Here is a 25,955-nt window from a genome sequence, read left to right on the forward strand (position 1 = left end):
CTTTACAATTAGAGATTAACACAGTTTGTTCAAAAGCTCCGGCAGTATATACATATAGTTTGTGTCACACATATTATATATTTTATGAACGTTCGCGTCTGGAACCAGATGTTAGAACTAACTGGAACGCGTTTATGAATATAGGCCCATAATATAGGGAAATTTCTTATTTTAAATTTGTCGTAACTGAATATTGTTCAGTTCAGTTTTTTAATCATGTGGAGGGCGGAATCGGAGTTTTCGGTTTTCCTTATCAAGTACTACAATACTACATAGTATAAAAATCACAAATAACATGATTTTTATTACCGAGTACCTCAGTTTGTAAGAAAATATCATAAGGCGATTCACGTAATATATTGGTCTATTGAATTTATTCAAAAACATCAAACTTTACATTTGCTGTGTGGTAGAGGTTTGAGATTAAATACTCTCATCGCAACGCATGCAATTTCTGTGGTTATCATCAAGCTTCTTCGATTTTCTATAAATTTGCCTGATCATTATGGAACCAACCAATTCTATATACTTTAATCCTTTTAAAGTACGTCTGTTGATGATCTTATTCTTTGTTCTATCCGTCATAGCTGAAATCGGTATTTGTTACGAAGATGAGGTAGTACACACAGTACGATACACAAAAGACAATTTTGCCGATGAAATAAAAAAAAAAAATCACTTTGTAATGTTTTACGCTCCATGGTAAGCTGTATATTCTGTTCTTAAATATTAGGTTTGATTTAAAGGGAATATCGTTATATTAGCTAATCTTCAATAGCTAATAATATATTTAATTCAGGTGTGGACACTGCCAACGTCTCGGTCCTACATGGGAACAATTAGCGGAAATGTTAAACGAAGATGATAGTAATATAAGAATAGCAAAAGTAGACTGTACAATTGATGGGCCACTCTGCAGTGAACACGATGTTACAGGATATCCCACGTATGATATATTTTAAAATTTGTTATTCTCAGTAGTTTTGTTCTTAAATATATCTTCGTTCAACTTTTAATAATTTTCAGGCTCAAATTCTTTAAGGTTGGGGAAGAGAAAGGTATAAAATTTAGGGGAACCAGGGATTTGCCATCTTTGACAACTTTTATTAATGAACAGCAAGGCAGTACTCTATATGTAAATATTATTAACAATTCCTACTAGTTTTTCTTATTGAATTATCCCATTAGCCTTGTCATTTTTTTTTCTAAGGTGCAAGATATTAATTCATCACCTCCAGAAGCTGTAAATGGACTTTTAGAATTGACAGAAAATAATTTCAATGATCGTGTAGCAACGGGTCATCATTTTGTAAAATTTTATGCACCCTGGTGTGGTCATTGCCAAAAATTAGCACCAACTTGGGAGGAACTAGCTAATAGTCTCAAAAATGATAATTCCATTAGTATTTCCAAAGTGGATTGTACCCAGCACCGTTCTGTATGCGGACAGTTCGATATAAAAGGATACCCGACGCTTTTATGGATTGAAGATGGAAAAAAAGTAATTATACAAAATTCCAAAATCTATTTCACACCCCATCTAAATTTTCCTTAAAATTTGTGCATTGTAGATTGATAAATATACCGGGCAGCGTAATCACGAAGAACTCAAATTGTATGTCGAAACGATGTTGGACAAAAGCGCCGAGAAGGAAGCATTTAAGGATGAAAACAGAGATGGATCCACGCAATCTGTACTCTCACTAACAGGAGATAGCTTTAATCATGGTATCGAAAAGGGTGTTACTTTTGTCAAATTTTTTGCCCCTTGGTGCGGCCATTGCAAAAGACTAGCACCAACCTGGGAGAGTCTCGGTAAAAAGTTTCTAAGTAATGGTAACGTTAACATTGTTAAGGTAGACTGTACTTTAGATGTAAGTAAAAAATTGTGCAATGAGCAAGAGGTCGATGGTTTCCCAACTCTCTTTTTATACCGTGATGGTAAAAAAATTTCTGAGTACAATGGGTCTCGCAATCTTGATGACCTATACGATTTTGTGATGAATCAACTTCAGACCCATGACGAGCTATAGGAAACATGAATCATTATCGTGTACAATTTGCTCTGATTAATTGTATCTACATCATAAAATTGTCCCAACAATCAAGAAAGCAATAACATAGTAATATTGAGTATAAGGCATTTAAATGAAATGTTACATTTTGGAATCTCACACAAGAATTATGTTTGATACGTCATGGTATTATTCCTTGACTCTTAATTATCAGGATGTAATTATTGTTTTAACATTAGCATATAAGAGAATTCGATGATGCATAATTTTGTCATAGAAAATAAGTGTTTAAAACCAAAGTTATAAATATTTTTGCAAAAACTCCTCATTCTATACCAGTAAGAGCTGCGGTCGATGGATAATGAGATCGTAGAGTTCTTCCACGAAATTTGTCGACATACAAAGATTTTCTTTTAACCATTATGTCCCTCTCGAGTTCACATTTAGCTTTTATAAGATTAGCCTCAACCTCACGAATCCGTTTTATCTCATCTTTTAGTGCTGACGATCTCTCTCCATTCATTTTTACTTCCTCTATCAACCTGTAGTGTACAGTTTCAGTTTTTTATTGCGATTTTTATTTGATAAGTTATACTGGTCGATAAATGCGTACGTAATACGATATAACTACTTACGAAATCTGTGCTGCGTCGAGACATTGCTCGATATTTGGACGTAAGAGACGACTGTCCAAACGAGTCTGAGCCAATTTCAATGCGCGATCCAAACCAAGAAAGTTTGTACGCAAATCGTCGATCAGCTTCTCCGTGCTAGCCAAGTCACGCAATACCTGTAATTTTTCACAATAAGATTATTCGATTGTAGGATAATTACAAAGTATTCATTTTAATATGTTAATTGAGTATGAATTGTTAATTATTCAATTATACAATACTGATTAATTTCATTTGGAATAGTTGGTATGTAAACAGGTAGTACTCTTACCCTTGTAAGCTCACATTCAAGCTGATACAAGACTTGCTCAGTAAGTTTAATTTTCCCGTCCAATGCAATATCAATTCTCGTTGCCTGATCATGAAGATCCTTGAGGGAATTGGTATAAATCGCATTGAGGTTTGACCTAAGATTTATCGAGTCCTGCCTGGCACATTCCGCCGACTGTAGAATGCCATTAGTGTGATTCACGTAAACAGCAGCTGTGGTTTGACTGCCGAATAGATATATACATGTATAAACCGTCGATGCAATGAAAAGAATAAATCACAATATAATATAATAAGAACAAAGAACAACTAAAATAATACTTTTCTGGTATTTTCGTAGCGCCAGGCTTAAATATAATTTCAGGATGGACCATATTCAACCTTGTACATTTCAAATCAATTCTAAAAGCATCACATTTATCGCTCCAATTCATTTCCATCTGGTCCTTTGCGGCTCTTAATTCGATCAACTGCTTCTCCAAATGTTCTCGTGCCATATTAAAAACATCACGTATGTCTCTGCACAAAGCCCGCTCCTGCAATTTTCATAAAAATTAAGCGCCTTGACTAAAGTGTGAGAAATGGACAAATCTGGTGATACATTAAAACTGCGATGGTTAACCTTAACGAGTTCATCCTCCACATCATCAAAAACCAAATCAGGCTCCAAACGCGTTGAACGAATCTCCAGAAATTCGCTAGTTATCGATTCTATAATGGCCAAGACCGAAAGTGTCATCTTCAGTCTCCGCTTATCCGACTCTGCATCGTTTATCTCATCCGTCATCCGTTTAATAGCTATTTCCAATTCCTTTTTGTAATCATTGATGATTCCAATGCAATCTTGCAAATTTTTCAGAGAATCCTCCTGCGCCTTATCTGTTTCCTTGAAAATTCGAGCTACGAGGGATTTAGCATCAGCGGCTGCTTGCCTGCACAAGACGTAACGAAGTACCATTTTTATTAAACCTAATTGATTATGCGACAGTTCCCCGGACCGGGAAGCTCGAAATGAACTTTGTTATTAATTAACATACTGAGAATGAGATGTTTTTTCATGTGACATGATTAACAATGACGAATTTCGTGCTCGCCAGTCGGATGGTGCATAACGGGTCAACGAATATCTATCAACGACTGGCCGAAGATTCGTTCTTCCACTTACGGGCCTGTAAGCTGATTTCGCAATTGCTTGTGGTTCATTTAGATTCACGTTTATACCGGATTTCCTTGTGCATTCACCCCTAAGAAGCGGTGGGTCCGTTTGTCCTATTTCATCTTCTCTCTCAAAAATATCATCTGGACACACCGTCTACAGAAATGATATAAGATTGTATGATTATACAAGAGTATATCTTACTATCAATTAATCAATATGCAATATTTATACCTGTTTAGCATCATCTGGTTCAGTCTTTCGACAATAACATTCCGAAAACTACGATTTTTTTATATTAAAATAATTATTTTAGTAGATCACTGTACAAATTATTATTTCTTAGGATAATCAAATTGCATTTACATACCGATGTATCATTATCAGGCTCATCTCCATTAGTCAGCCGCATTTTGCACGAATTCCTTTAAGGCGTAGCAAGGATTACCTTTTACGACAAAACTAATTTTTTTCGTTCTTGGTTGAATAATGTCAACCACTGTCGTTGATTTTCAATGATACCAGAAGACAATTCTGACTACCCGCACCCGCAGTCTTCGGACAACATAGCAACACCATCCCCGTTATTCTTATTGATCCAACATTCAATAACCAGCGTGCAATAAACACAAAACGAGCAAAAAAGGGAAACTTTTTTTCCTTAACATTTCTTAAATTTATTTTATCCAGTACTCGTGTGTTTGTGTTATGTTACAAATAAAGCATTAACTATATAATAATATGTATAGACATTCACTACTTCTTGAGAAAGAGTTCTCTTTTATACTACACACTTTATACAATTTTGTATTTTTAATTGTTATGTTTTTCCTGTTTCAAGTCTGTTATGTATAATATAACATAATAATAATATATATGTAGATAGTACTTTTTTCTCTTCTTTTTGATTATTATCAAACATTCATCATCGTACAATATTTGTCCTCGTCTTTGAATATGAAAAACACAATTTGAAACTGTCAAAACACATCTTATGATAATAGCACTTGGGAGAGAGTTCAGAGCATCGAACTCTTCGACCTTCAACTCAACATATTAATTTATGTATATCTATGACAATAAAACATACACCAATCGATCGCAATTCAATATCAACAACAATAAAAATATTTCTTTATTTATTACAATACACTAATACACTATGGTGTGAATGTAATGTACGTAGTATATCATATAGTAGTACACGTCTTCACACATAAATTTTCCCAAATCGCATCAATATCTTCACATACCATACAAAGGTTGAATTGCCGTTTTTTAATAATATGCTATAATCCAGCACCATGGGTGCGCTGAGAATTATAGTTACATTATAAAAAACTAGTTTTATAAATAGGTGGTGCACAATCTAATATTAACTAATAATAACACAAAGTTATTTTTGCCCACTTCCATCTTATATATTTAAGTGATCAATAAATGATGGAAAATCATAAAAGAAACTAAATATAATAATAGTAAGATACGCGAATCATTACACCACTTAAGGTATACTTTATCAGTATAATCGTATAATATGGGCCAAAAAACTGTATTACATCCGCTATTTTGATTCTTCAAAGTTTATAGATTGTACTACAGTCAACATAGCCATTGAGATAATACAAAGATATCTGATTATTCGCAAAAATGATTAAAGTAAATCAAAATGTTTAAAAATTAAGCAACTTTTCTACATATCATATACATCCATGTTTTCGATTTTAACATATTATTAAAACGGCTCGACCTGTATATCGTATTTTAAAGATTCATCATTCTATATTCGTATAACTCCTTTAATATTTATTTCGAGGCAAAAATTAATTTCTAGTGAAATTGAGCGAAGATCGAATAATCATGATCATGAATCATTCGAATCATTATACATAGTATCATATCTTATAAGGCTCAAACATATTCTCAGCTCAAATTGAATAATAATTATGTAGACGTTAATAGATTTATTTCTTTTATTCGTTTCTTACGAAAACTGAGAGGCAACTTAAATGCACTACGGCGCAAAGATCGATCGATTAATATTATTATTAGTATATACTATTCAAGAATAAATTATTATTAGGTCTCGAAGATCGTTGTTCCAGAAACAAGCAATATGTTTATAAATGCCACACTCAGTTCTTTATAAGTACCTGTTATTAAACAATTCATTCTTGCCGTTCGGTTAAAATTTCCAAAAACAAAATTAGTTTACATTGCAATGTTAATTAATCATAACAATCTGCCTTACGATTTTTTCTCTCAATATATCTCGCGGCTAGCTTATATTAATTTTCATCCTAAATAAACAATCAATAACAATTTCATATAATTTATCAAAACATGATAATATACCCCGTATACTATAGCTTTAATAACAATCGTTTCCATCTTGTAATATTCAGACAAAATTATTGTTTTTACAATGGTCTGATAAAATTTCTATTTAAACATTTAATATAATTATATATCGATGATAACGCACAAAATATTTAAAGTAAGAGAACATAGTAATCACAATATTAGCTATATTGATGCATTGTATGATGGTATCTTAGGTATAACACAATACAGTTATGATATTATTTAAATCACTTATAGGATAAAATGCAATATAAACTTGTCTCAAATTGGTTTTGATAAAAATCCAAGCGGGTAATTAATTACTAATATGTGTTCCACGTCCCGTATTATAGTAGATCTTCATTTTCTAGCACTAAAGTAAACTGCTAATTGTAATCTTACCCTCTCATCTATATTATTATAAGCAAATTCAATTCACTATTAATTATGAAAATTGAAAGTAACCATACTGTACAGAATTTATTTCTCGACTAACGCTCACAATGATCACTAATGAGTATTTTGTAAAATTGAATGAGTAGTAGAATTATTAATAATACTAATAATATGAGAGAGTGTGTTGCATAATTTTTAGAAAGAAGTAGATAATCGTTATTCTTTAAAATAAGCAACCTTGAAATTATTTTTCTATTGTTACGTTTATCTTTAAATAAAAAAATCTTAGGGCTCAATTATTAATGGCTTTTGCTAAATAAAGCTTTAGTGATAGTTGTTTACTAAACTATATAATACTTTATTTAATACCTCTTGTGTTCTCTTATCAGTTCAATGCATTACTTGCATTCCTATAAAAAATCTATAGTTGTATAATGAAAGATGGTAGGATGGAAGATTGAAGAAAATCATCTATTGCTCAGTACAGCTAGTTTAAAGCTTTTGATCTACTAGGAATTTTTTTCAGTATCATTGAACACCTCGCATAATTGCTTTCAAAACATTTGTCTTCTTACTTTCCGATTTTTATGCTACTTAATAATAGAAGCAATAATCTTCTTTCATTTATAATACGTGTAAGTGTAGAGATGCATGTACATATGTATTATACTATGCTATATTGAAAAGATGATTGTGTTTTATAGGTGATGACATGGATCATCTAATTTAAATTTGTTCTAATAATCTATAATATCTCTATCAGCTATCCTTTAACAGGTTTTAAACTATCCAATTCTTATATTCTCCCATCAAGTGATCAATTAATAATTTAACAAACCATTTTCTAATTACAGTTTGTCAATCGAACTGCAGCACTTCCTACACATGTTATATTCAAATGACAATACTCATATGGAAGTAACAGAAAAATAATATTTACAGAATCGTTAATCCCCTGCGGAAAAATCATTGTATACCTTAATAATAGAAACGTAAATTTTTAAAAATATAATTGTTAATTAGTAACAAACGACCCCGATCATTTAATTTCACTTGCTGCTGATATTACTTATTATGTAATTATTGGAAAATTGCTCTTTAGGGGTTGTCTCTTTAGTAAAATTGATAGCAATATCAAGAAAATTGTTTCGATTAAATCATATCACTGATATAACAAATTAATGTTTGCATGTTTATTTATGGTAAAAACTATATATTCGCGAAGTATTAACGTAGTATAGGATAGATTTGCAGATTTTGACATATACGTACACTCTTTTATGTACAATTTCTCATAAAAATGTTGCATTGTCTCTCGATTATTTCTTGGTTTTTTGTTTTTATCTCTAATCGCAATAATAACAGAACTTCTCATTCTTACAGGCACGCAATGAAGAATGACAAGACATATGCAGAGAATCAATATCGAAATAATTTATTCGATAACTCCTGTATAAACTACTGAAAAACCAATATTAGCACCGAGAACGTTGGGTTGTAAGCTCATTGCAGAGAGAATTTTGAGAAGAAGAAATGCCGTGCATTATTAGAGGCCACAGACTGAATTTCGAGCGCTTGACAGATTTATCTCAACGCAAACTGGCAGACAAGTCAGTACATTTATTGTTTATGCGTTATACCTCCGAACGGAGAAGATTCAGTTTTTATCTCGATTTAAACGGAACATTTGTATATTATGTAGTATAGTGTACATAGTATACAATGCAGCCGTATCAGATAAAGAAATATTCATCGTGCAGAGATATGAACGCATATCCTGTAACGAGGTAAACACAAGACCTCGCTTACAAGTTGATATTAATGTGCTGATTTGACTGTCCAGTTGCGTTGATCACGGTTCATTTTCTCAAGCTATCCTTACTACTTGCTCGACTGGTGGACGCTGTACTGGATTCTCCGGGTACTCCAGAACCTCCAGCATCCCCGTTGATGCTCGATCCAGCTAGAGAAGCCGTTGGAGTTACTGGAGCTGAGCGCCTTCTCACTTTAGTTAAAGCTTTGTCTAATCTCTGTATGAACAAATCAGCGTCTGTCTTTTTCATTCCCAAAGCAGCTGCTGCTGTTAAATAGGGGATTGGATAGTTACTGTTGTGTGCTCCCCAACCTGTTAAATATAAAAAAATGTGAGGAAACGTCTAATTGTTTTAACACAATTACAAGAAATTGCATACCTTCAAATTTGTGAGAAACGATATGCTTGCAATCTGTGGTTGTGATTACTCTAGTTCCACTAACATTGCGTAAGAACAGCATAGATCCTAGCATTGTAACTTGTTTGTTGTCATGTTGATGGCTCAAGCATTGAAGGGTCATCCCCATCGATATAGGATTTCCTTTGGTATCCAAAAGCCTTTCCCCATGTCTAGCTGCTAGCTTGCCAAGCTCTTCCTTCAAATAGGAATACATTTCTTTTCTCTGCGTTATAAGCTGCTTGTATCCAGTCATTCCTAGACTCAGCAATGTTATCATAACATCCATAGTGGAGCTTGCATTAGCACGTCCTGGATACATTTTCGATATACAATCGAGAAGGTTCTTGTCGAAAGAGGCAATGACTGCTCCACCAACTGGCACTAAGAAGTTCTTATCTGTGCTCTGCACAAAGGCATCTACTCGTCCCTTTCTTGATGCTTCTTGGATTAAGTGCATACATCTCGTACTCTGCAAGCTTTTACCAATAAAGAATGATAAGAATGATTGAATTCCATAAAATTGTATGGGCATGCAGATTAATTGATTGCTTACCCATATGCATTGTTTACCAAGTGGGGTATGTTGTATTGACTGCAGAGGGCCGCAACAGCGTCAACAGAGTCGCACGCTCTTGGGGCGAAACAGCTGGTGGTCGTTAGAACACATGCAACGCTTTCTCCTAGGGCTGCCATTTGTGCTTCCAAACGCTGCAGGTCCGTTTTTAATTCGTCTCCTATTATTTGCATCTCAATTACTACAGGTTCTAGGCCAGCTGTAATTATTGACTTAAAGCTTGACTTTTGGTCGACCCTAGGCCATAAAACGTATTTAGCACGTGGTCTGTCTTGTTTTAATGTCAGCATGCACAGCACCAAACTCATTCCTGTGGCCATTGGTGATAAGAAACAGCCCGCTATACTTTTAACACCTGTAAGATTTTTGCATTTTATAGCTAGGCTCTTTATCTATCTCTAATAGTATGATACTTAGTATAGTGAACAAATTCTTACCCATGTATCGGATCACTTCGAGTACTAAGGAATTCGTTAATTTATACATAAGACTGCTCCCAGCAGCCTTTGGCTGTGCTTCTTCGAGGTCGCCAGACCTACCGATACCATGTCCCATGCGAAAGTGTCGTCTAGCTACAATATTTGAAACGATTCTTGCTTCTCTCTCGCCGACACTGCAATTAGCTGGAAAATTGTTGCTATCCATATGCGAAAGGTCCGATAGGAAGGCTTCAATAGTAGCATCGTCCCAACCCTCCTCAGGCCATTTTCTCTATATGAAAGATTTATTAACACGCCAATACCCTTCCTGTTAAGCCACATTACAATCATGAATCGGTCAACTTACGTGCTCGATGAAATGACGTATTAGATTTTCACGACATTTTTTAGCGTGCAAACCTTGCTGTACGTAAGTTCCAGGTATCAATCTCTCCGCTAAACTGAACGCCTGATTGTTCATTTTTCCCCCTTGTAATTTTCAAGCGCCTTCTTATGGAACCCTCTGAGATTTGAAATTTCAGTACACCATTGTTTTTGTAAATATTACAACATGCGTTCTTTATTATTATTTATACTAGGTATCAAGCATTTTTATGTTGCGAGTAAGCTACTATTATAAGATATTACGTCTGTAGTAGACACTGTGCATCGATATTTTGTTCCTTAAGCATTCTGCAAAAGAATCTCATGAGGTGCAGCGCGATGAGTAAATTAAATAAAAGAAAATCAATTTATTGTTGCATAAAAATTTATTTTCAAATAAAAAATATTAAATTATAAAATTTATTGTACAAATAAATTCGAGTAGTAATATATGAAAAAAGATGAAATGCGAAGAAAGTATGCTGTATTATGGTAATGGTTGGTCATGCTCATCAGAATATAATAAGAATCTAGGATAGTGAATTGAAATAAACAATGCAACATAAATATTGCGAGGGAGTTGCTCAAGAAGAGAAACGGTCGATAAATTTGCAGGTTATGTTGACAGGAGTAACAAATTTGTTCATGTTGCTGTAATCTAGTCTCTATACGACAAGAATTAATTGAACCTAGTGAGCCAGCTGTCAGCAAGTCGTGTCAATTATCGATAATAATTAGCCACAGTGCCAGGATCGGATAAACAGATAAATTCATCGGGATGGTTTCATCGGGGTTGATTGGGAGCTAAGGACGTCAGTCCGCCTGGTATTCAGTTCAGTCACCAGTGTGGTTCAGGATCCAGACTCCAAAACCTCTAGGCTTGAATCTTCAGTAGCCTCAAAGCTCCAGCCCAATTTTGCACAAAACAACCAATTAACCAGCTACAGCCCACACACAAATCACAATAAATTGAGAAGCTAAACACACACACGTCTCGACACGCGATTTAATCGAGTCAGCAGCACACTGATCTGTTGAGCACGTTGCTGCAAATTGCAGTAATTTAGCTTCTTGCTATACGCGTAAGAAACAAAATTCAACATCAGCCCTATTAACCCGCGCGTGCAATTACGATTAATTACTAGTTAAATAGGCTGTAACCTGCTGTAACCCTTACAACTACCTACTAGTCACTTTGCTCTCTGCTGGTGTCACTGTCACTACTTCACTCACTTGACAATTGACTACTTTAGTGCGCGCGCGCGTGCTCAGTGCTGCTAACCTAACAGCCAACAACAGCAACACCCAGCAGCCTGACAGCTGCTCTGTTGCACTGGTTGCACTCGTTGCACTACACTCATACTACTCTCTTTCTTTTCTCGATCTTTTAAACTCTGCGGTCAGCACATTTTCTACACTAGTGCGCCCTTTGCTTCACTCAGCTGTCATCTGACCTGGTCACTATTGACGCTGCTGATCGTGCTTTCTAATGTCTCGTTGTTGTCCTTTTAAATGCGCTGGTCTGCGCTTGCTGTCTCTCTTTCTCTCTTCTTATCCCTGTCGTGTTAAAATAATACAAACCACCAGCGCACCAACTAGCCACTACCATGCACCATCCAATCAGTGCCTGATGCAGCTGCTCGTGTCGCGGCTCACGCTCGCAGCGCAGCCTAGTAGAACATTAGTAGCGCGAAATCGAAATAGTTATGTGATAAAAAAACCTTTAATAGTGTACTAGTAGTAGTGAATTACCACTAAACTGCATACACACACATATGAACACCACTACTTGTATACACACACGATACATACCACGCATAATACTAAACACACAGACTCGAAATTAAATTGGCAATTTTAACGGTGTAATCAACATTTTCAAGAACACATTCAACGGCTAAAATATCCTTTGATTTGATCAAACGCTTCAAACAAACAAATATAGGGAGTATATACGAGAGGAAGGGAAATAGTATCATTTTAGTACTAAGACCGCGATCCCAATGAGAGAGGTGTAGCGAATACGCGCGCTACTGTAGTCGATTGGAATTCACGGGTTTTAAGGTTATGTTTCGTCGAGGTCAGCTAAATCGGATTAATTTTACGCAATAGAAGCGATGCAACGTAATTGCGTTTTCAAAGGGAGGCCCCGAGATCTTTTCACGTTGGAGAGTACGGTGAACAATGAATCCTGCGAATGTGTGCAGGTTCGGAAGACCTGCGAAGTGCAAAGTTTTACCTGGAATTATCGCTTTCGGTCAACGAAGAACGGTGACAGCGACGAGCAAGGACAATTTCATCAGGGGAATACGTCGCCAATGCTCACCTTCGCTCTCGCCTTCGCCCTCGCCACGCGCTTTTCATACCTTTGCCACCACTTTCACCACCAAGTCTTCTAACAATAGTAGTGGCAGTGAACCGCGTGCCCTTCGCGTCTCCACTATCCGACAGGTGCTGCAATTGCATTCCCAACTATCCCTCATCGTTACATATATTTATATCTTTCCAAAAGTTAATTAATAATTACAATGCATTCATCAAATTAATTCTCATAATTTCAAGATGTTTGTCGATTAATGTTTCATATCTCTTCTCACTTTGTTCCTTCACTCTCTCCAATATTTATAAGTCCGTATATAAACATACCCTTTTTCACCTTTAATTTCATATACTTATGGCATGTTGCGCGTATTAATTCTTTATTCATCAAGTGCGCGAATAAAAATTGTACAAATGTGTAAAATATAGAGAAAAACACGTATTATATATAAAATATTCGTGTAAAAAATCCCTGATGTTGATTAATGTTAATTGAAATGAAATTATGATTTTCATGTTTTTCGATTATTTTCTCAAGACGGACTGGTAGTTCTTCCCATCCAGTTCCTACTTATTCGTTAAATCTACTGGTAATTGTTGGTAATAAGTTGATGTTATGTTTTGATTGAAATGTATATTGTTTAACTAAGATTTGATTTATTTACACTACATGGGCATAAATATTTCAATATAAGTATTTCCTTGGTCTTCTAGTCGTCACGTAAACAATTTTCATTTACGAATGCAATTTTTGGAGGAAAATTTGACGTTTGAAAATTAAAAATAACCTCTGCAAGGGAAGGCAGTCGGGGGAAGCAAAGAAAGAGAAAAATGTAAATTATGGGGATTTTTGGTACTTTTTGAGAGAAAGCGAACGTATTGGCAAACCTGGACAAATAGTTCCTACCAACACGCAACTTACTTCAGCTTCAAGTAATAAAATAAATTCACACTAATGTGTGTGTGGACCCTCTCACATACAGTAGTGTTGGTGAGTATAAGGTATAAGTTTTATTAAGAAGTGGTAGTAATAAGAGCCTTTGCAGCGTATCAGCTGCACTGTGCGGTGGGTTTTTAAGTGCTCTCTCAACACACTTGTCACAATTGACAGATAATACCTATTATACCTACTAAAATTACAAGAATTCATTACAAGTTTGATTCGTGAACTTTGTGTTGATTGATAAAAAGAAATCGCAGCAACATAACCCTATCTAATATCGCGTTGATCTTTTTAGTTCACTTTTCTGAATTGAGTCAGCTTTATCGTTAATCGTTTTCATTCGTAAGTAACCAGCATTTGACACGATCCCTCCTTTGTCATTAACACATTTTTTTCATTCATTAGACATTTATGTTTCTTCGTGTCCCTAATGATTCTTTGCCCTGTCATCCAATCGCCGATTATTCATAGTACCTGATTTTTATCAAATTATATCATTGTTCAGCTTTGTATAAAATAAATTACACCACACCTCTCGTCAATTTGCGGACGAAAGGAGTGATTCATCTTAAACAAATATAGTATAAGGTATAATAGAAGCCGAAGTCTAACGTAGTAGTAATAGTATATGTATATAATAATAGGCCCCCTTTACATCGCTACGCACAGTAGAACGAAAGAACTTTTTTCAACAACTCTACAGCCTACTAATATAAATAGTATACTTTGTAGTTCAGTAGATTACTTGTGAACCGAGTACTCTTAGATTTCGAATATTCCGTCTATTGAGTTTGGTTAAAAATAAAATTACCAAACTTACAAATATGGAGAAAACTCGGCAACATATGCTTATTGAAACATGCATTACAATAATTATTCCATTTATGGAGCTTATCGTTTAGAAACATTTCCAGATTGGGAAATATTGAATTAGATAAGAAACATTTTTAAAACGATAGTATAATTTGTCATTTTTAGAAACATGCTTTCGCAACTTAAAATAGTACTCGAAGCTACGCCCTTATACAAATATCTTGAAATATCTTGCGTTATCTTTCTTTCTTTCTTCCAGCTAATTATGGATCTGGATAATTGCAATTCGCACGGGGATAATGGAATAAACAATGCATCAACAAGCCCGTACGAGAATGATCCCAGTGGACACAAAAAGTGGTATCGACAAGCCAGCCAAAGGTTCGTAACTGCTTTTCTTTGGAGTTTCATTTTGTTTCTTCATTGCAATGACGTAGTCGTTTAAGATATCTCGATACTCGATAGTCCGAGAGCATCCGAGAAGGCGTTCAAAAACCACAAATTTTCCATCATTCCTCTAAACGCACGGGGATACGCAAACGTTTTTTCTTTGTGCTTTTAGTTTGGCTCCAGTGGCGGGGAAACAATGACGCAACTCCCGTGCCATCTAGCGATACGTTACAATATATACAACGACGGTATAGAATACAAAACACGTATTGCTTGAAAACGTTCAGTTTTCAATTTCACAAAAGTAAACAGTTAACCATGTTAGATCATCACAAGAAGATTTCTCATTTCAAAAGCACAAAGATAAGAGTAGTGGTCGAAGACAAATGTATATATACGTATAATGGCGCCAAAGCGAAAATCTCGGAGCAAAATATTTGCATTTACATTAATATCTATTTATCATAACAAATCGTGTAAAATAGATTAGAATAATGTAACGGAGACAGAAGAAGGAAGTGTCACATGAGAAATTTTCTGGCAGGCGAAATCACGCGTTTCTGTGGCTATCATGATTCGATTGACCTTAGCCGAACTGCAGGTTTCTTATCTCTCAGCTTGTTTTCTTTCAACTTTCGTCTTCTTCTCATTTGTCAGCACGCCCCCCCCCCCCCCTTGCTGTTTGCCTTAAGCCTTCGTTCGACAGAGCTGAACAGTCGACTTGCCACTTGCCTCCCTTAATCCCAGTAACACTCTGCTCACTAGTAATCACTCGTTCTCAGAGCTCTCTTTTTATTTACTTTCGTAAATTCGTCATGAATATTTGTAGTGCAAATCTTGCACCTTGCCTCTCCAGTGATGTTGGTATGTATTGTAATTATTATTTATTTGTCAAAGCCAATTCTTTGTTGTTAACCACCCTGTCATTTTTCTCTTTTATTGAATTAGTTTGATAAGGTCCCCACGTTACTTGCCTTAAACCAACGCTCGACATAATTGAACAGTCAACTTGCCACTTGCCTCCCTTAATCCCCGGTATCACCTTACTCTCACTTATATATAGTAATCACTGGTTCAGAGCTGTTTTTATGTGCTCTGTTAAATTCGTCATGAATATTTACAGTGCAAATCTTGCACTTTACCTCTCTTATACATTGTTATATATTCATATTCTATATTTCTTATAGTTAGTCCTTTGTTTTTAATTCCCTCCCCCCCCCCTTTCATCTGTTCAATCGGTTTGAGAATATCCTTTCGTTTATCGCTCTGCTTCTGGTCGTGAAAAGCTAATTGCAGACTGAGGTTCGCGGAGAAAACTCAGCCAACTGCCGAGGAGTCGCTTCACCAAGCGATGCACGATTTCGGCTTGGCCACCGCTGCCGGTGTAGATTTAACCAGGAACGATCGCAACGAGTGCGAGCTGGACAGCTACAATGAGGGCATGCACCGCGTACGAACTGATAAACGCGAATTGTCCCACAGGTAATCTCTTGGATTTTAGTATAACGCGCTATTGAATTTAATTATTCGATTATTAGACTAATTATTATCTGTATATAGTATAAAAATATAATGCTCGCGCTCGTGTTTATATATTACGATGTTATGCACTTACCACCGAGATGCTACCGTATGTGTCTTGATTAGTATTATTGGCCCTGGGATAAACATCAGTGTGTTTGGTTCTTTATGATTACTGTTGAAGAAAATTTCGTCACTCAGCTGACTCATTACAGCTTGTATTATTAAACATAACAAGCTAATATTTATACCATATCTCTGGAATCATTTTATTGATATACACAAATAAATGTTACTCCCTCTGTTATCAATGAACAATTTAAACAGACACGATCGCAATGAATAAGAATGAACAAGTACAATGTCTCCTTTTTTTTTGCAATTATCAAGAAAATTTCGTCACTTAGCTGAGTCATTGCAACTTGTATTAAACACAACAAGCTTACGTTTATATTATATCTCTGGAATCATTTTATTTATATATATTTATACACAAATAAATATTACTCCCTCTGTTATCAGTAAATAATTTAACCAGAAACAATCTTAATGACTACAAGCTGGATATGTGCAATGCTTCGCTTTTGCAATTATCAAGAGAATTTCGTCAATTAGCTGATCTATTGCAGTCTATATTATAAATAGCACATTAATATTCATATCATATCTCTAAAATCAGTTTATTTATATACTAGTAAATATTAATCCCTCTGGTATCAGTAAATAATTTGACCAGGAGCGATCGCAATGAATGCAAATTTGATATGTGCAATGTTTCTTCTTTACAATTGTTATTATTCGAGAAAATTTCGTTATTTGAACACTGAGTCACTGGAGATTGTATCAAAGACAATAAGAGCTAATTTTTATATCATATGTTTGAAGTTATTTTATTTATGCAATTGAATATTATTCACTCCGCGGTTGGTGTAAATTTAACCAGGAACGATCGCAACGAGTACCCTGACTTTCATCGATCATGCTGTCGAAAAATTGACGATCGAGGTAGGTGCTTGAGTCAATAGAGCCTCTATATTTCTGAATTCACACATACACACACGATAGCAATATCAATGAAAGTTAGGATGCTGCCTGTAAAGTCTGTAAAGCTATTGAAAGACATGCAAAATGTAATAATTGAAAAACGCAAATTGGCGTACAGGTAACCTCTTGCTTTTAGTATGACGTCATATAACACGTTAATGCTTTTAATTATTCAATTATTGAACGAACTATTATCTGTGTATAGTACAGTATTATTATTCCTGGAGTAAACGTCAGTATGTTTCGTTTTTTGCAATTATTATTCAAGAGAATTTCGTCAATTACCTGAATCGTTGCAGTTTGTATGATACACAGAGTAAGCTGATGTTTATATAATATCTCTGAAATCTATTAATTTACACAATTAAGTATTACTCCCTCCACCACTGGTTTAGATTAAACCAGGAATCAATTACAACGAGTATGAGCTGGACAACTGCAATATTTCATTCTTTGCAAATGTTATTCGAGCAAATTACGTCAAGTAATTGAGTCATTGCAGATCATATTGTGCACTAGCAAGATATAACTTATACCTTATAACTCTGAAATCTATTTATTTAATTTACATAATTAAATATTACTCCCTCCGCGACCTGTACAGTTTTAACCGGAAATGATCGCAATGAGTGTGAACTGGACAGCTACAATGAAAGTATGGAGAATGTGCGAACTGATAAGTGCGAAGTGACCCACAGGTAATCTCTTGCTTTTTAGTATAACGTGCGAGCAATTTTATCGAGATTCAATTATCGCACGAGTAATTATCCGTAGGTGGTACATTATTATTGTAGCCCTGGGACAAACATCAGTTTGTTTCGTTCTTTGCAATTATTATTCAGGAGAATTTCGCCGATTAGTTGAGTCATTGTAACTATATTATTCACAGCAAGTTAATATTTCTATCATATTATCTCTCTGGAATCATTTTATTCACGCAATTGAATATTATCCACTCCGCGGTTGGTATAAATTTAATCAACAACAATCGACACGAATACAAGCTGGACAACTACAGTATTTCTTTTTTCGCAATTATTAAGAGAGAATTTCGTCAATTAGCCAAGCCACTGCAGTTTGTATTATACAAAACAAGTTAATATTCGTATCGTGTCTCTGGGATCGTTTTAATTGCGCAATTGAATGTTATCCACTTCGTGATTGGTGTAAATTTAACCAGGAACAATGGAGAAGAATAGAAACTGGACAATTGCAATGTTTCATTTTTTGCAATTATTAAGAGAATTTTGTGCATTAATTAAGCCATTGCAGTTTGTATTATATAAAACCAGTTAATGCTCGTATCATATCTGCAGAATTATTTTATTTACGCAATTGAATATTCCTCCCTCTGTCGCATATTGCCGGGTGTGATAACGCGATAGTGATCCCATTGATCGAACGCGTTTCTCTATCAGCGATTAGATAAGAATAAACGCAAATAGGAAACACCCTTTAATAAGAATGCGGCTAAAAAATGCAAATGAGCCCGAATTTTCGTCAGGGAAATATCGAGACACTAGAAATTGTGTTCGCAATGAGTAAGTTTACGAATGTCTTGTATTATTTTCTGTTTATTCACTTGGACTTGTTTATTGTCGCAGAATCTTCGTCAATCGCAGCTTGCACTTGGAGAACATTAAGTTTTATGGATTCGATATGGATTACACACTTGCTGGTGAGTAAACTGAATATTTGGAGACTGAAAAAATCATTCTTATCGTGTGTATACATTTATTCCTTCTTTTTTTTTTCAGAATACAAATCACCACAGTACGAACAACTGGGATTCAATCTTTTGAAAGATCGTTTGGTATCGTTGGGATACCCTCAAGAGATCAAAGCATTTGAATATGACCCCAGCTTTCCTGTGCGTGGACTCTGGTTCGATACCTTGTACGGGAATCTTTTGAAGGTCGATGCTTATGGGAATATTCTAGTCTGTGTCCATGGATTTGAATTTTTGAAGCAGTATGTAAAGTGACACTTCTTTGGCATACCTTTTTTACAATATGATTTGTTCTTTATTTTACTTTTTTATTGTTTAGTAATAGTAGTAATAACAAACGAATCACTAAATATTTTCTTTTTCAGTTCTCAGGTTTACGAGCTGTATCCAAACAAATTCCTACAGCTGGACGAATCCAGGGTATATGTGCTGAATACGCTGTTTAACTTGCCAGAAACATATCTGATAGCATGCTTGATAGATTTTTTCACAAACTCGCCTCAATACACCACAGAAAAAACCGGAGTGAAGGAGGGAGATCTTACTATGAGTTATCAAAGTATTTTCCAAGATGTTAGAAACGCAGTTGATTGGATTCATATCCAAGGCGATTTGAAACAGAAAACCACCGAAAATTTGGACGAATATGTGAAGAAAGATAAGAGACTGCCTATGTTCTTGACGAGGATCAGAGAAAGCGGTGCTAAAGTTTTCCTGCTGACTAATAGTGATTACGTATTTACTGATAGGATCATGACTTACTTGTTCGATTTTCCACATGGTGCAAGGGTATGTGTACGTAGTTTAACATATCGATTAATAAATACGTTTAATTAAATAATCAGCGATTACTTTTATATATTTTATAGCCCGATGAGCCACATAGAAATTGGAAGACATACTTTGATGTAATTGTGGTAGATGCTAGTAAGCCTTTGTTCTTTGGTGAAGGTACAATTTTAAGACAAGTCAATACGAAAACTGGTGCTCTCAAGCTAGGGACTCACAAAGGACCTCTCCATACTGGTAAATTGATAATGAAATATTAATAATACTAATCTGATCCTCTTCCCCCATCCATCTTCTTTCTTTAACATGATTATTAAAAATAGGTGAGGTGTACTCTGGTGGATCCTGCGATGTTTTTACCGAGCTTATTGGTGCTAAAGGAAAGGACGTTTTATACATTGGAGATCATATTTTCGGTGATATCTTAAAAAGCAAAAAAATCAGAGGCTGGAGAACATTTTTGATCGTGCCAGAATTAGTTCAAGAATTGCACGTATGGACAGACAAGTGTCAATTGTTTGCTGAGCTTCAGAATTTAGATGTTATGCTTGGAGAGATGTACAAGTAAGTATTCTATATTTCATAATTTCTTTATATTTTGCTTGCTTGTGTGACATTGCGTACATAATTAAAACGATATAATTAAATTAAAACTTCTGTTTTTCCTCTTGTGTAGAAATTTAGACAGCAGCACAAAAGAAAAGCCAGATATATCGAATCTTCGAGCAGCAATTAGAGATGTTACGCACAAAATGGATCTATCTTACGGAATGATGGGCTCCCTATTTCGCAGTGGAAGCAGGCAGACATTTTTCAGTAGCCAGGTCGTTAGATACGCCGATCTCTATGCGGCGTCTTTTCTTAATCTCATTTACTATCCTTTCTCCTACATGTTTAGAGCACCGGCAATGCTGGTAGGTTTCATAATTTTTATTTCTTGCGAGTTTTTTTGAAACTGTTTCACGTCTTTTCGTTATGGATTATTTTAGATGCCGCATGAAAGTACGGTAGCTCATGAACAGAGATTTGTAATGGAAACTCCGATGATCAGTCGTTCAAGAACCTTCAAACTTGCTGGTGATGAAGAAGATGATATTAGCAACAGACCTACTGCTGTTAGTATTGGTTTTAATGATATTTATTAAAGTGATTACCTAAGACAATTTTAAACCCCATAAAACAATATATCTGCTGTCAAAAAATATATATTAACCATAAACTTTCATTATTCCAGAGACATTTAATCATTGACCACAGTCAGATTCCGCATGCAAGACCAGAGACTCCACGAAATGTGACACACACTCACGACGAAGATTGCAGCGATGATGACAGTGATTCCCAAAAAAATGCCAACAATGGAAAAGCGTGCACAAAAAATGCTAACTGAGAATGCCGTAAACTTCTCCACGTTTGCTTTAAAACTTTAACCTTACCACTTATAATGGCCGGCCAGAAGAGACTTATTTTTTGGCTATATATTTCCAAATACTCTACTACTCTACTTACACAAAACCAAAGCTACTAATCTATTTTTTTAAACAAAGGATTACAGTTCTCTTCTTCACATTCTCTTTTACTTTCAGATCGCGTTTTAATTGGTAAGCGTGCAAAATTTAAAAAATTATTAAGGAATTAAATGGTCCCTTTGTGTTTACTAAGAACAGGTAATAAAAGTAATTGCATACAAGCAAAAATTATGAATAGCTTTTTAGGGATATAGCTTGTTAAATTTGCATATATGTAGATATTTCATAAAAATACCGTAAATATATACTATATAAATAAACATATGTAAAGTGTACATTATATAATATATAACATATATAGAGTATAATGTATATAAAGATAGATACAAATTTTACATAATAGTCATTGCTGATCGTAGATAGTAGATCTTAATATTTATTTGAAAATTGTGGAAAGTTTCTTTCCAGAAAAAAGAGCAACATTTACATAATATATATTATAAATATACAATGAAAACATTTGGTGTCGCACAAAAATAAACCATTTCAAGTTAAAAATATTTTAAACTATTAACAAATTTTCTTAGGCATATTTTTTGCTTTTTGTCATTATTAATATTTTATTTCTATGCTAATAAAATATTTTAATTCAAACTACATTAACGATAATATTGTATCAACGAATTTTTATCTAAGGAAAATGTTATGCGAAAGTTTTTTATTTAAATTGTAGTAGGTTGTAGAAAACATTGTAGACTCTGTTATAGGTAGTAACCTCATAAAAATAGTATATATATATATATAACGCCATAACTTGCAAGGAACGTTGAAATGTTAAAACTGAAGTTGGAACTAGCCAAGGTAGTTTTTATATACTGTTTACTATGCATTTGTAAAACTTGAAATTTTATATGCTAGTATCACAGTATTGACAGTTTTCTAAATTATACATTTTCAAAAATGAATTAAAACATGTGCCTAAGTGCTGGAGTTAAGTGAAAAAAGTAAAACATAGTTTTAATATAGCGAAGCAGCAATCAAGCTTATGTTATAACCAATTTATTTATTAGAAAAAGTTTAGCAATAGCCTTCTAGCTGATTTATGAAAAGCTTGAAATATTACTGGTCATGGCTACAGTCGGCTTTATGTAAATTGTTACAAGTATTATGTAAGGATGACTTTACAGGAAATATTTTAAATTAATAATAAAATACGAATATTTGATAAGCGCAATTTTACTAGTAATTCCATATACTATACATATTTTTAAAGACTGTAATAGGTATACACATTGATGTGTAAGATATATGAAGGCATATATATATATAAAATTTTTGTTCTATACATTTTTAGAATAATACGATTGATTGGATATGCTCAATTTAGTTTAGGAAATCTCAATTTAAGAGAAAATAAGCCTTCTGTGCTCGAAAAATGAATTTTTATTAAAATAAGTTACAACTGTTATATTTAATATATTACATGACAAATTGTTACATAAAGAGATCTGCAAGATACTCTTCAAATTCTTCTTCCCTAGATTTTTCTGCAGCTTCTGTTGGTTTTTCTTTCCAAATTTTTGATTCCTCTATTTCTTCAGTTTGCTGCTTATCTTCATTCTTATCAGGTATAAAATCTTCAACTTCCTCAATTTTGACTCTACTTTCTGTGTCCCCAGATGTGCTAGCAGAGAATGTTTTTGCTGTTGAATCTAATCGCTTTAACTTCTTCTTTTTAAATTCTTTTTTTTGTGATCTATAATTCAATTTTATTGAACACTCAGGACACAAGCCTAAAAAGATATTTCTCATCATACTTAATACTGAAACTGCTAATTTATCCTATCTACCAATGCTTATAAAACTCACGTAATTTTACAAGGGCATTTTTTTTCTCTCCATGCTCTACATAGCCAAAATTAATTTCCCATGATCGAAGATCAGTCTTTTCATTACAATTTTTACTACCACACTGAAATTGACCTTTCCCTACAATAACTTCTTTTTCTATTCTCCATCTTAATGCAACCTAAGAAACAATAAGAACCTTAATAATATGTTTAGTGACAAATCCCTCTTAAATTTAGAAAAATCACCTTATTCTGTTTGTAGTATGTTAAATCGCATATACAGTATTCCTTGAAGAGTTTGTCATAATACCTCTTAGCCAAACGTGCGCCCCAAGTTTCTGGAGTATCATCCTCCTCATCCCATAAAAACTTATGATTCTCTCTAAGAACATCGTAGTCTGTCTTGTCCCGGGACCTCGAAATACAGGTCGTAACGTCAAGAACTGTTCACATTCGTTTTCCAACTATATTATATCTCTTATATCTATTTCTAAATAAATCTCTTAAATAATAAAATGAAGACATCTTATCAAAGAATAATTGTTACATTAATTTAATTTAGTGTATAGCTTTTATCCCTCCTAGTCGAAAAAATAGAATTCATATTATCTAAAAACTATATGGAAAATAAAATTTTCTTAACTTACGTATCGCGCTTCAATGAGGTTATGGAGCCACCTCTTAATAGAAAATAGTCGTTTATTAATTTTTTATGCCTATCGTAAGCAGACAAATAAGCGTATGCTGGAAACATTATTTTTCAAAACTATTTCCAAATATCTCAAATAACATATTCTCTGTAGTATGTTTAAACCGCTTGTTTACTCGCAGCAGTTCGGAGTTTTCGCAATCGGCACTCAACACTCAACTCAACAGTAGTCGCAGTCAAAATAAACGCCACGACTGAGCCACCGGGAATCATGTCAGATTAAAGAGAGATAGCTAGATGTTGTTCCTGTTCCATGAGCAGAATCCACATGATTCACACCATATGTATGCTCATGCTCGCTCAGTACAATTTAAGTATATTATTTGTGTTTGGACATATACAATTTTTGTGTTGCTGCCGTTGTGTGCAATATGTGCCCTGTAGATAGCTAGCAGCATAGCAGCAACAGTTATACCTATTAGTATTTATAAAGTTACAAAACTCAAATCATAAAGAATATGCAAATATAGCCGAACGTGTACCACTCATTCTCAAACTCCAATTTACACTTTTCACTAATATTAAACTATATTACATTTATTCTTGATAATATACGTGTTATCAGTGTGCAGTATAGCACTTGGAGAAATGACATGATACAGTACGTTTTTCCTAATTTCCATTATCATTATATAATTCTTTGTTCTCAGTAAAGTTAAGGAATGATTAAAATTGTGTTAAAGAAATTAATCTCCTTTTAAAAATATTTCACTTTTTATAGATAAATAAAAACATTAGAGAGTAGTGTAAATAAAATGAAGCATTTTAGTAGAATTTCCAATTTATCAAAAGTATTTAATAATAATGGTATCATGTACCGAAGAAACCAGAGTAATTTTGTACAGATTGTTGAAGTTGGACCAAGGGATGGATTGCAAAATGAACCGAATATAGTTCCTTCTGCCACTAAGATTAATTTAATTAACCGATTGTCAAGGACTGGATTAAAACGGATTGAAGTTACTAGTTTTGTGTCATCAAAGTGGATTCCACAATTAGCAGATAACATTGAAGTGTACAACAGTATCGAGAAGAAGCCCGATATAAGATATTCCGCACTAGTTCCTAATATAAAAGGTCTCGAAAAAGCATTGAAAGCTGATGTTAAGGAAATAGCCATTTTTGGCGCAGCTTCGGAAACTTTTACGTTAAAGAATATCAATTGTTCAATAGCGGAAAGCATAGAACGTTTTTCTGCAGTCCTTAAAGAAGCTAAGCAGCATAATTTAAAAATTAGAGGATACATATCTTGCATAGCCGGCTGTCCTTATGAAGGAAAAACTAAACCAAGTACAGTAGCAAATTTAGCCGCTTCAATGTTAAATCTTGGCTGTTATGAAATTTCTCTTGGGGATACGATCGGAGTTGGAACTCCAAAAATAATTAAACAAGTTTTGAATGAGCTCAAATATGTGTCCCAAATGAGTAATTTTGCATTGCATTGCCATGATACTTATGGACAGGCGTTGGTAAATATTTACGAAGGTCTTGAAAACGATATCCGGATATTTGATTCAAGCGTAGCTGGATTAGGAGGATGCCCTTACGCAAAGGGAGCTTCGGGAAATATTTCTACGGAAACTTTGTTGTACTTGCTCCACAATGAAGGACTAGAAACCGGCGTTGATCTTGATGAAATGATACGCATCGGTCATTATATCAGCGCGGAACTTAAGAGACCGAATCAATCAAAAGTTGGTCTGGCTTTGAAAAAATCTTAATTACCTCCCCGCTCCACATTTTAATAAAATCATATATATGTATATTTATGTATAAATATTTTTATATATACTTTAATAAAAGTGAGAATTACTTTTAAAAAATGTTTATGGATAGAAATTAAAACACGCAATAAATTGGATTTGATTCTTAATTCGTTAACCAATGATACTCATGATTCTTTCATAGTTTCTCGGTAAACGTTCACACTGGAGT

The 25,955-nt window shown here is 34.3% G+C and overlaps 6 protein-coding genes across 12 annotated transcripts; 3 read left to right on the forward strand and 3 right to left on the reverse strand.

Moving 5' to 3' along the window:
• Positions 1-231: 231 nt before the first annotated feature.
• prtp (pretaporter) lies at positions 232-2,330 on the forward strand. Its single transcript, XM_066725399.1, has 5 exons — positions 232-702; positions 800-946; positions 1,027-1,135; positions 1,211-1,501; positions 1,572-2,330. Exons 1-5 carry the CDS (start codon positions 506-508, stop codon positions 2,031-2,033), a joined length of 1,206 nt encoding a protein of 401 aa, XP_066581496.1. The 5' UTR covers positions 232-505; the 3' UTR covers positions 2,034-2,330.
• A 3-nt stretch (positions 2,331-2,333) lies between these two features.
• Positions 2,334-4,527, reverse strand: Tektin-A (Tektin A). Its single transcript, XM_066725881.1, has 8 exons — positions 4,486-4,527; positions 4,350-4,397; positions 3,997-4,271; positions 3,582-3,891; positions 3,281-3,495; positions 2,961-3,183; positions 2,651-2,805; positions 2,334-2,557 (listed from the first exon to the last, which is right to left on the reverse strand). The coding sequence occupies exons 1-8, from the start codon at positions 4,525-4,527 to the stop codon at positions 2,341-2,343; spliced, it is 1,485 nt and encodes a 494-aa protein (XP_066581978.1). The 3' UTR covers positions 2,334-2,340.
• Positions 4,145-11,273, reverse strand: SecS (Sec synthetase). Its single transcript, XM_066725398.1, has 6 exons — positions 11,134-11,273; positions 10,428-10,583; positions 10,079-10,352; positions 9,621-9,996; positions 9,047-9,543; positions 4,145-8,979 (listed from the first exon to the last, which is right to left on the reverse strand). The coding sequence occupies exons 2-6, from the start codon at positions 10,539-10,541 to the stop codon at positions 8,714-8,716; spliced, it is 1,527 nt and encodes a 508-aa protein (XP_066581495.1). The 5' UTR covers positions 10,542-10,583; positions 11,134-11,273; the 3' UTR covers positions 4,145-8,713.
• Positions 11,274-12,615: 1,342 nt separating this feature from the next.
• Nt5b (5' nucleotidase B) lies at positions 12,616-21,384 on the forward strand. Of its 7 annotated transcripts, XM_066725397.1 has the most exons (11): positions 14,779-14,900; positions 15,082-15,157; positions 16,196-16,391; positions 19,079-19,152; positions 19,232-19,445; positions 19,569-19,992; positions 20,073-20,229; positions 20,316-20,556; positions 20,669-20,906; positions 20,982-21,107; positions 21,227-21,384. In XM_066725397.1, the coding sequence occupies exons 2-11, from the start codon at positions 15,106-15,108 to the stop codon at positions 21,380-21,382; spliced, it is 1,878 nt and encodes a 625-aa protein (XP_066581494.1). In that variant the 5' UTR covers positions 14,779-14,900; positions 15,082-15,105; the 3' UTR covers positions 21,383-21,384. The 7 variants fall into 7 exon arrangements, with proteins under 7 accessions (XP_066581488.1, XP_066581489.1, XP_066581490.1 ...); XM_066725391.1 differs by lacking the exons at positions 15,082-15,157; positions 16,196-16,391 and adding an exon at positions 12,616-12,895 and having other exon boundaries at positions 19,569-19,998; XM_066725392.1 differs by lacking the exons at positions 15,082-15,157; positions 16,196-16,391 and adding an exon at positions 12,616-12,895.
• A 1,568-nt stretch (positions 21,385-22,952) lies between these two features.
• LOC136772430 (protein FRA10AC1) lies at positions 22,953-24,098 on the reverse strand. Its single transcript, XM_066725401.1, has 4 exons — positions 23,959-24,098; positions 23,558-23,726; positions 23,331-23,490; positions 22,953-23,254 (listed from the first exon to the last, which is right to left on the reverse strand). Exons 1-4 carry the CDS (start codon positions 24,063-24,065, stop codon positions 22,956-22,958), a joined length of 735 nt encoding a protein of 244 aa, XP_066581498.1. The 5' UTR covers positions 24,066-24,098; the 3' UTR covers positions 22,953-22,955.
• A 385-nt stretch (positions 24,099-24,483) lies between these two features.
• Hmgcl (hydroxymethylglutaryl-CoA lyase) lies at positions 24,484-25,881 on the forward strand. The gene is made up of 2 exons (XM_066725400.1): positions 24,484-24,621; positions 24,742-25,881. The coding sequence occupies exon 2, from the start codon at positions 24,776-24,778 to the stop codon at positions 25,739-25,741; it is 966 nt and encodes a 321-aa protein (XP_066581497.1). The 5' UTR covers positions 24,484-24,621; positions 24,742-24,775; the 3' UTR covers positions 25,742-25,881.
• The last annotated feature ends 74 nt before the right edge of the window (positions 25,882-25,955 follow it).

The sequence above is a fragment of the Prorops nasuta genome, unplaced genomic scaffold (genome assembly GCF_024137725.1).
Source record: "Prorops nasuta isolate Cenicafe-Biocafe unplaced genomic scaffold, Cenicafe_Pnas_1.2 PNAS00004, whole genome shotgun sequence".
Lineage (NCBI taxonomy): Eukaryota > Metazoa > Arthropoda > Insecta > Hymenoptera > Bethylidae > Prorops > Prorops nasuta.

Coding starts and splice junctions, on each gene's coding strand:
- SecS (XM_066725398.1), bottom strand. CDS start 10,541: ATGAACAATCAGGCGTTCAGTTTAGCGGAGAGATTGATACCTGGAACT. Junction 10,353..10,427: donor TACGTCATTTCATCGAGCAC/GTAAGTTGACCG, acceptor TCTTTCATATAG/AGAAAATGGCCTGAGGAGGG. Junction 9,544..9,620: donor TTGGTAAACAATGCATATGG/GTAAGCAATCAA, acceptor TATTGGTAAAAG/CTTGCAGAGTACGAGATGTA.
- prtp (XM_066725399.1), top strand. CDS start 506: ATGGAACCAACCAATTCTATATACTTTAATCCTTTTAAAGTACGTCTG. Junction 703..799: donor GTAATGTTTTACGCTCCATG/GTAAGCTGTATA, acceptor TATTTAATTCAG/GTGTGGACACTGCCAACGTC. Junction 1,136..1,210: donor AGCAAGGCAGTACTCTATAT/GTAAATATTATT, acceptor TTTTTTTCTAAG/GTGCAAGATATTAATTCATC.
- Nt5b (XM_066725391.1), top strand. CDS start 12,629: ATGAATCCTGCGAATGTGTGCAGGTTCGGAAGACCTGCGAAGTGCAAA. Junction 20,230..20,315: donor CAAAGGACCTCTCCATACTG/GTAAATTGATAA, acceptor TATTAAAAATAG/GTGAGGTGTACTCTGGTGGA. Junction 20,557..20,668: donor ATGCTTGGAGAGATGTACAA/GTAAGTATTCTA, acceptor CCTCTTGTGTAG/AAATTTAGACAGCAGCACAA.
- LOC136772430 (XM_066725401.1), bottom strand. CDS start 24,065: ATGTTTCCAGCATACGCTTATTTGTCTGCTTACGATAGGCATAAAAAA. Junction 23,491..23,557: donor CATACTACAAACAGAATAAG/GTGATTTTTCTA, acceptor ATTGTTTCTTAG/GTTGCATTAAGATGGAGAAT. Junction 23,255..23,330: donor AAATGCCCTTGTAAAATTAC/GTGAGTTTTATA, acceptor ATATCTTTTTAG/GCTTGTGTCCTGAGTGTTCA.
- Tektin-A (XM_066725881.1), bottom strand. CDS start 4,527: ATGCGGCTGACTAATGGAGATGAGCCTGATAATGATACATCG. Junction 3,892..3,996: donor GAAAAAACATCTCATTCTCA/GTATGTTAATTA, acceptor CGTCTTGTGCAG/GCAAGCAGCCGCTGATGCTA. Junction 3,184..3,280: donor GCTACGAAAATACCAGAAAA/GTATTATTTTAG, acceptor TCTATTCGGCAG/TCAAACCACAGCTGCTGTTT.
- Hmgcl (XM_066725400.1), top strand. CDS start 24,776: ATGAAGCATTTTAGTAGAATTTCCAATTTATCAAAAGTATTTAATAAT.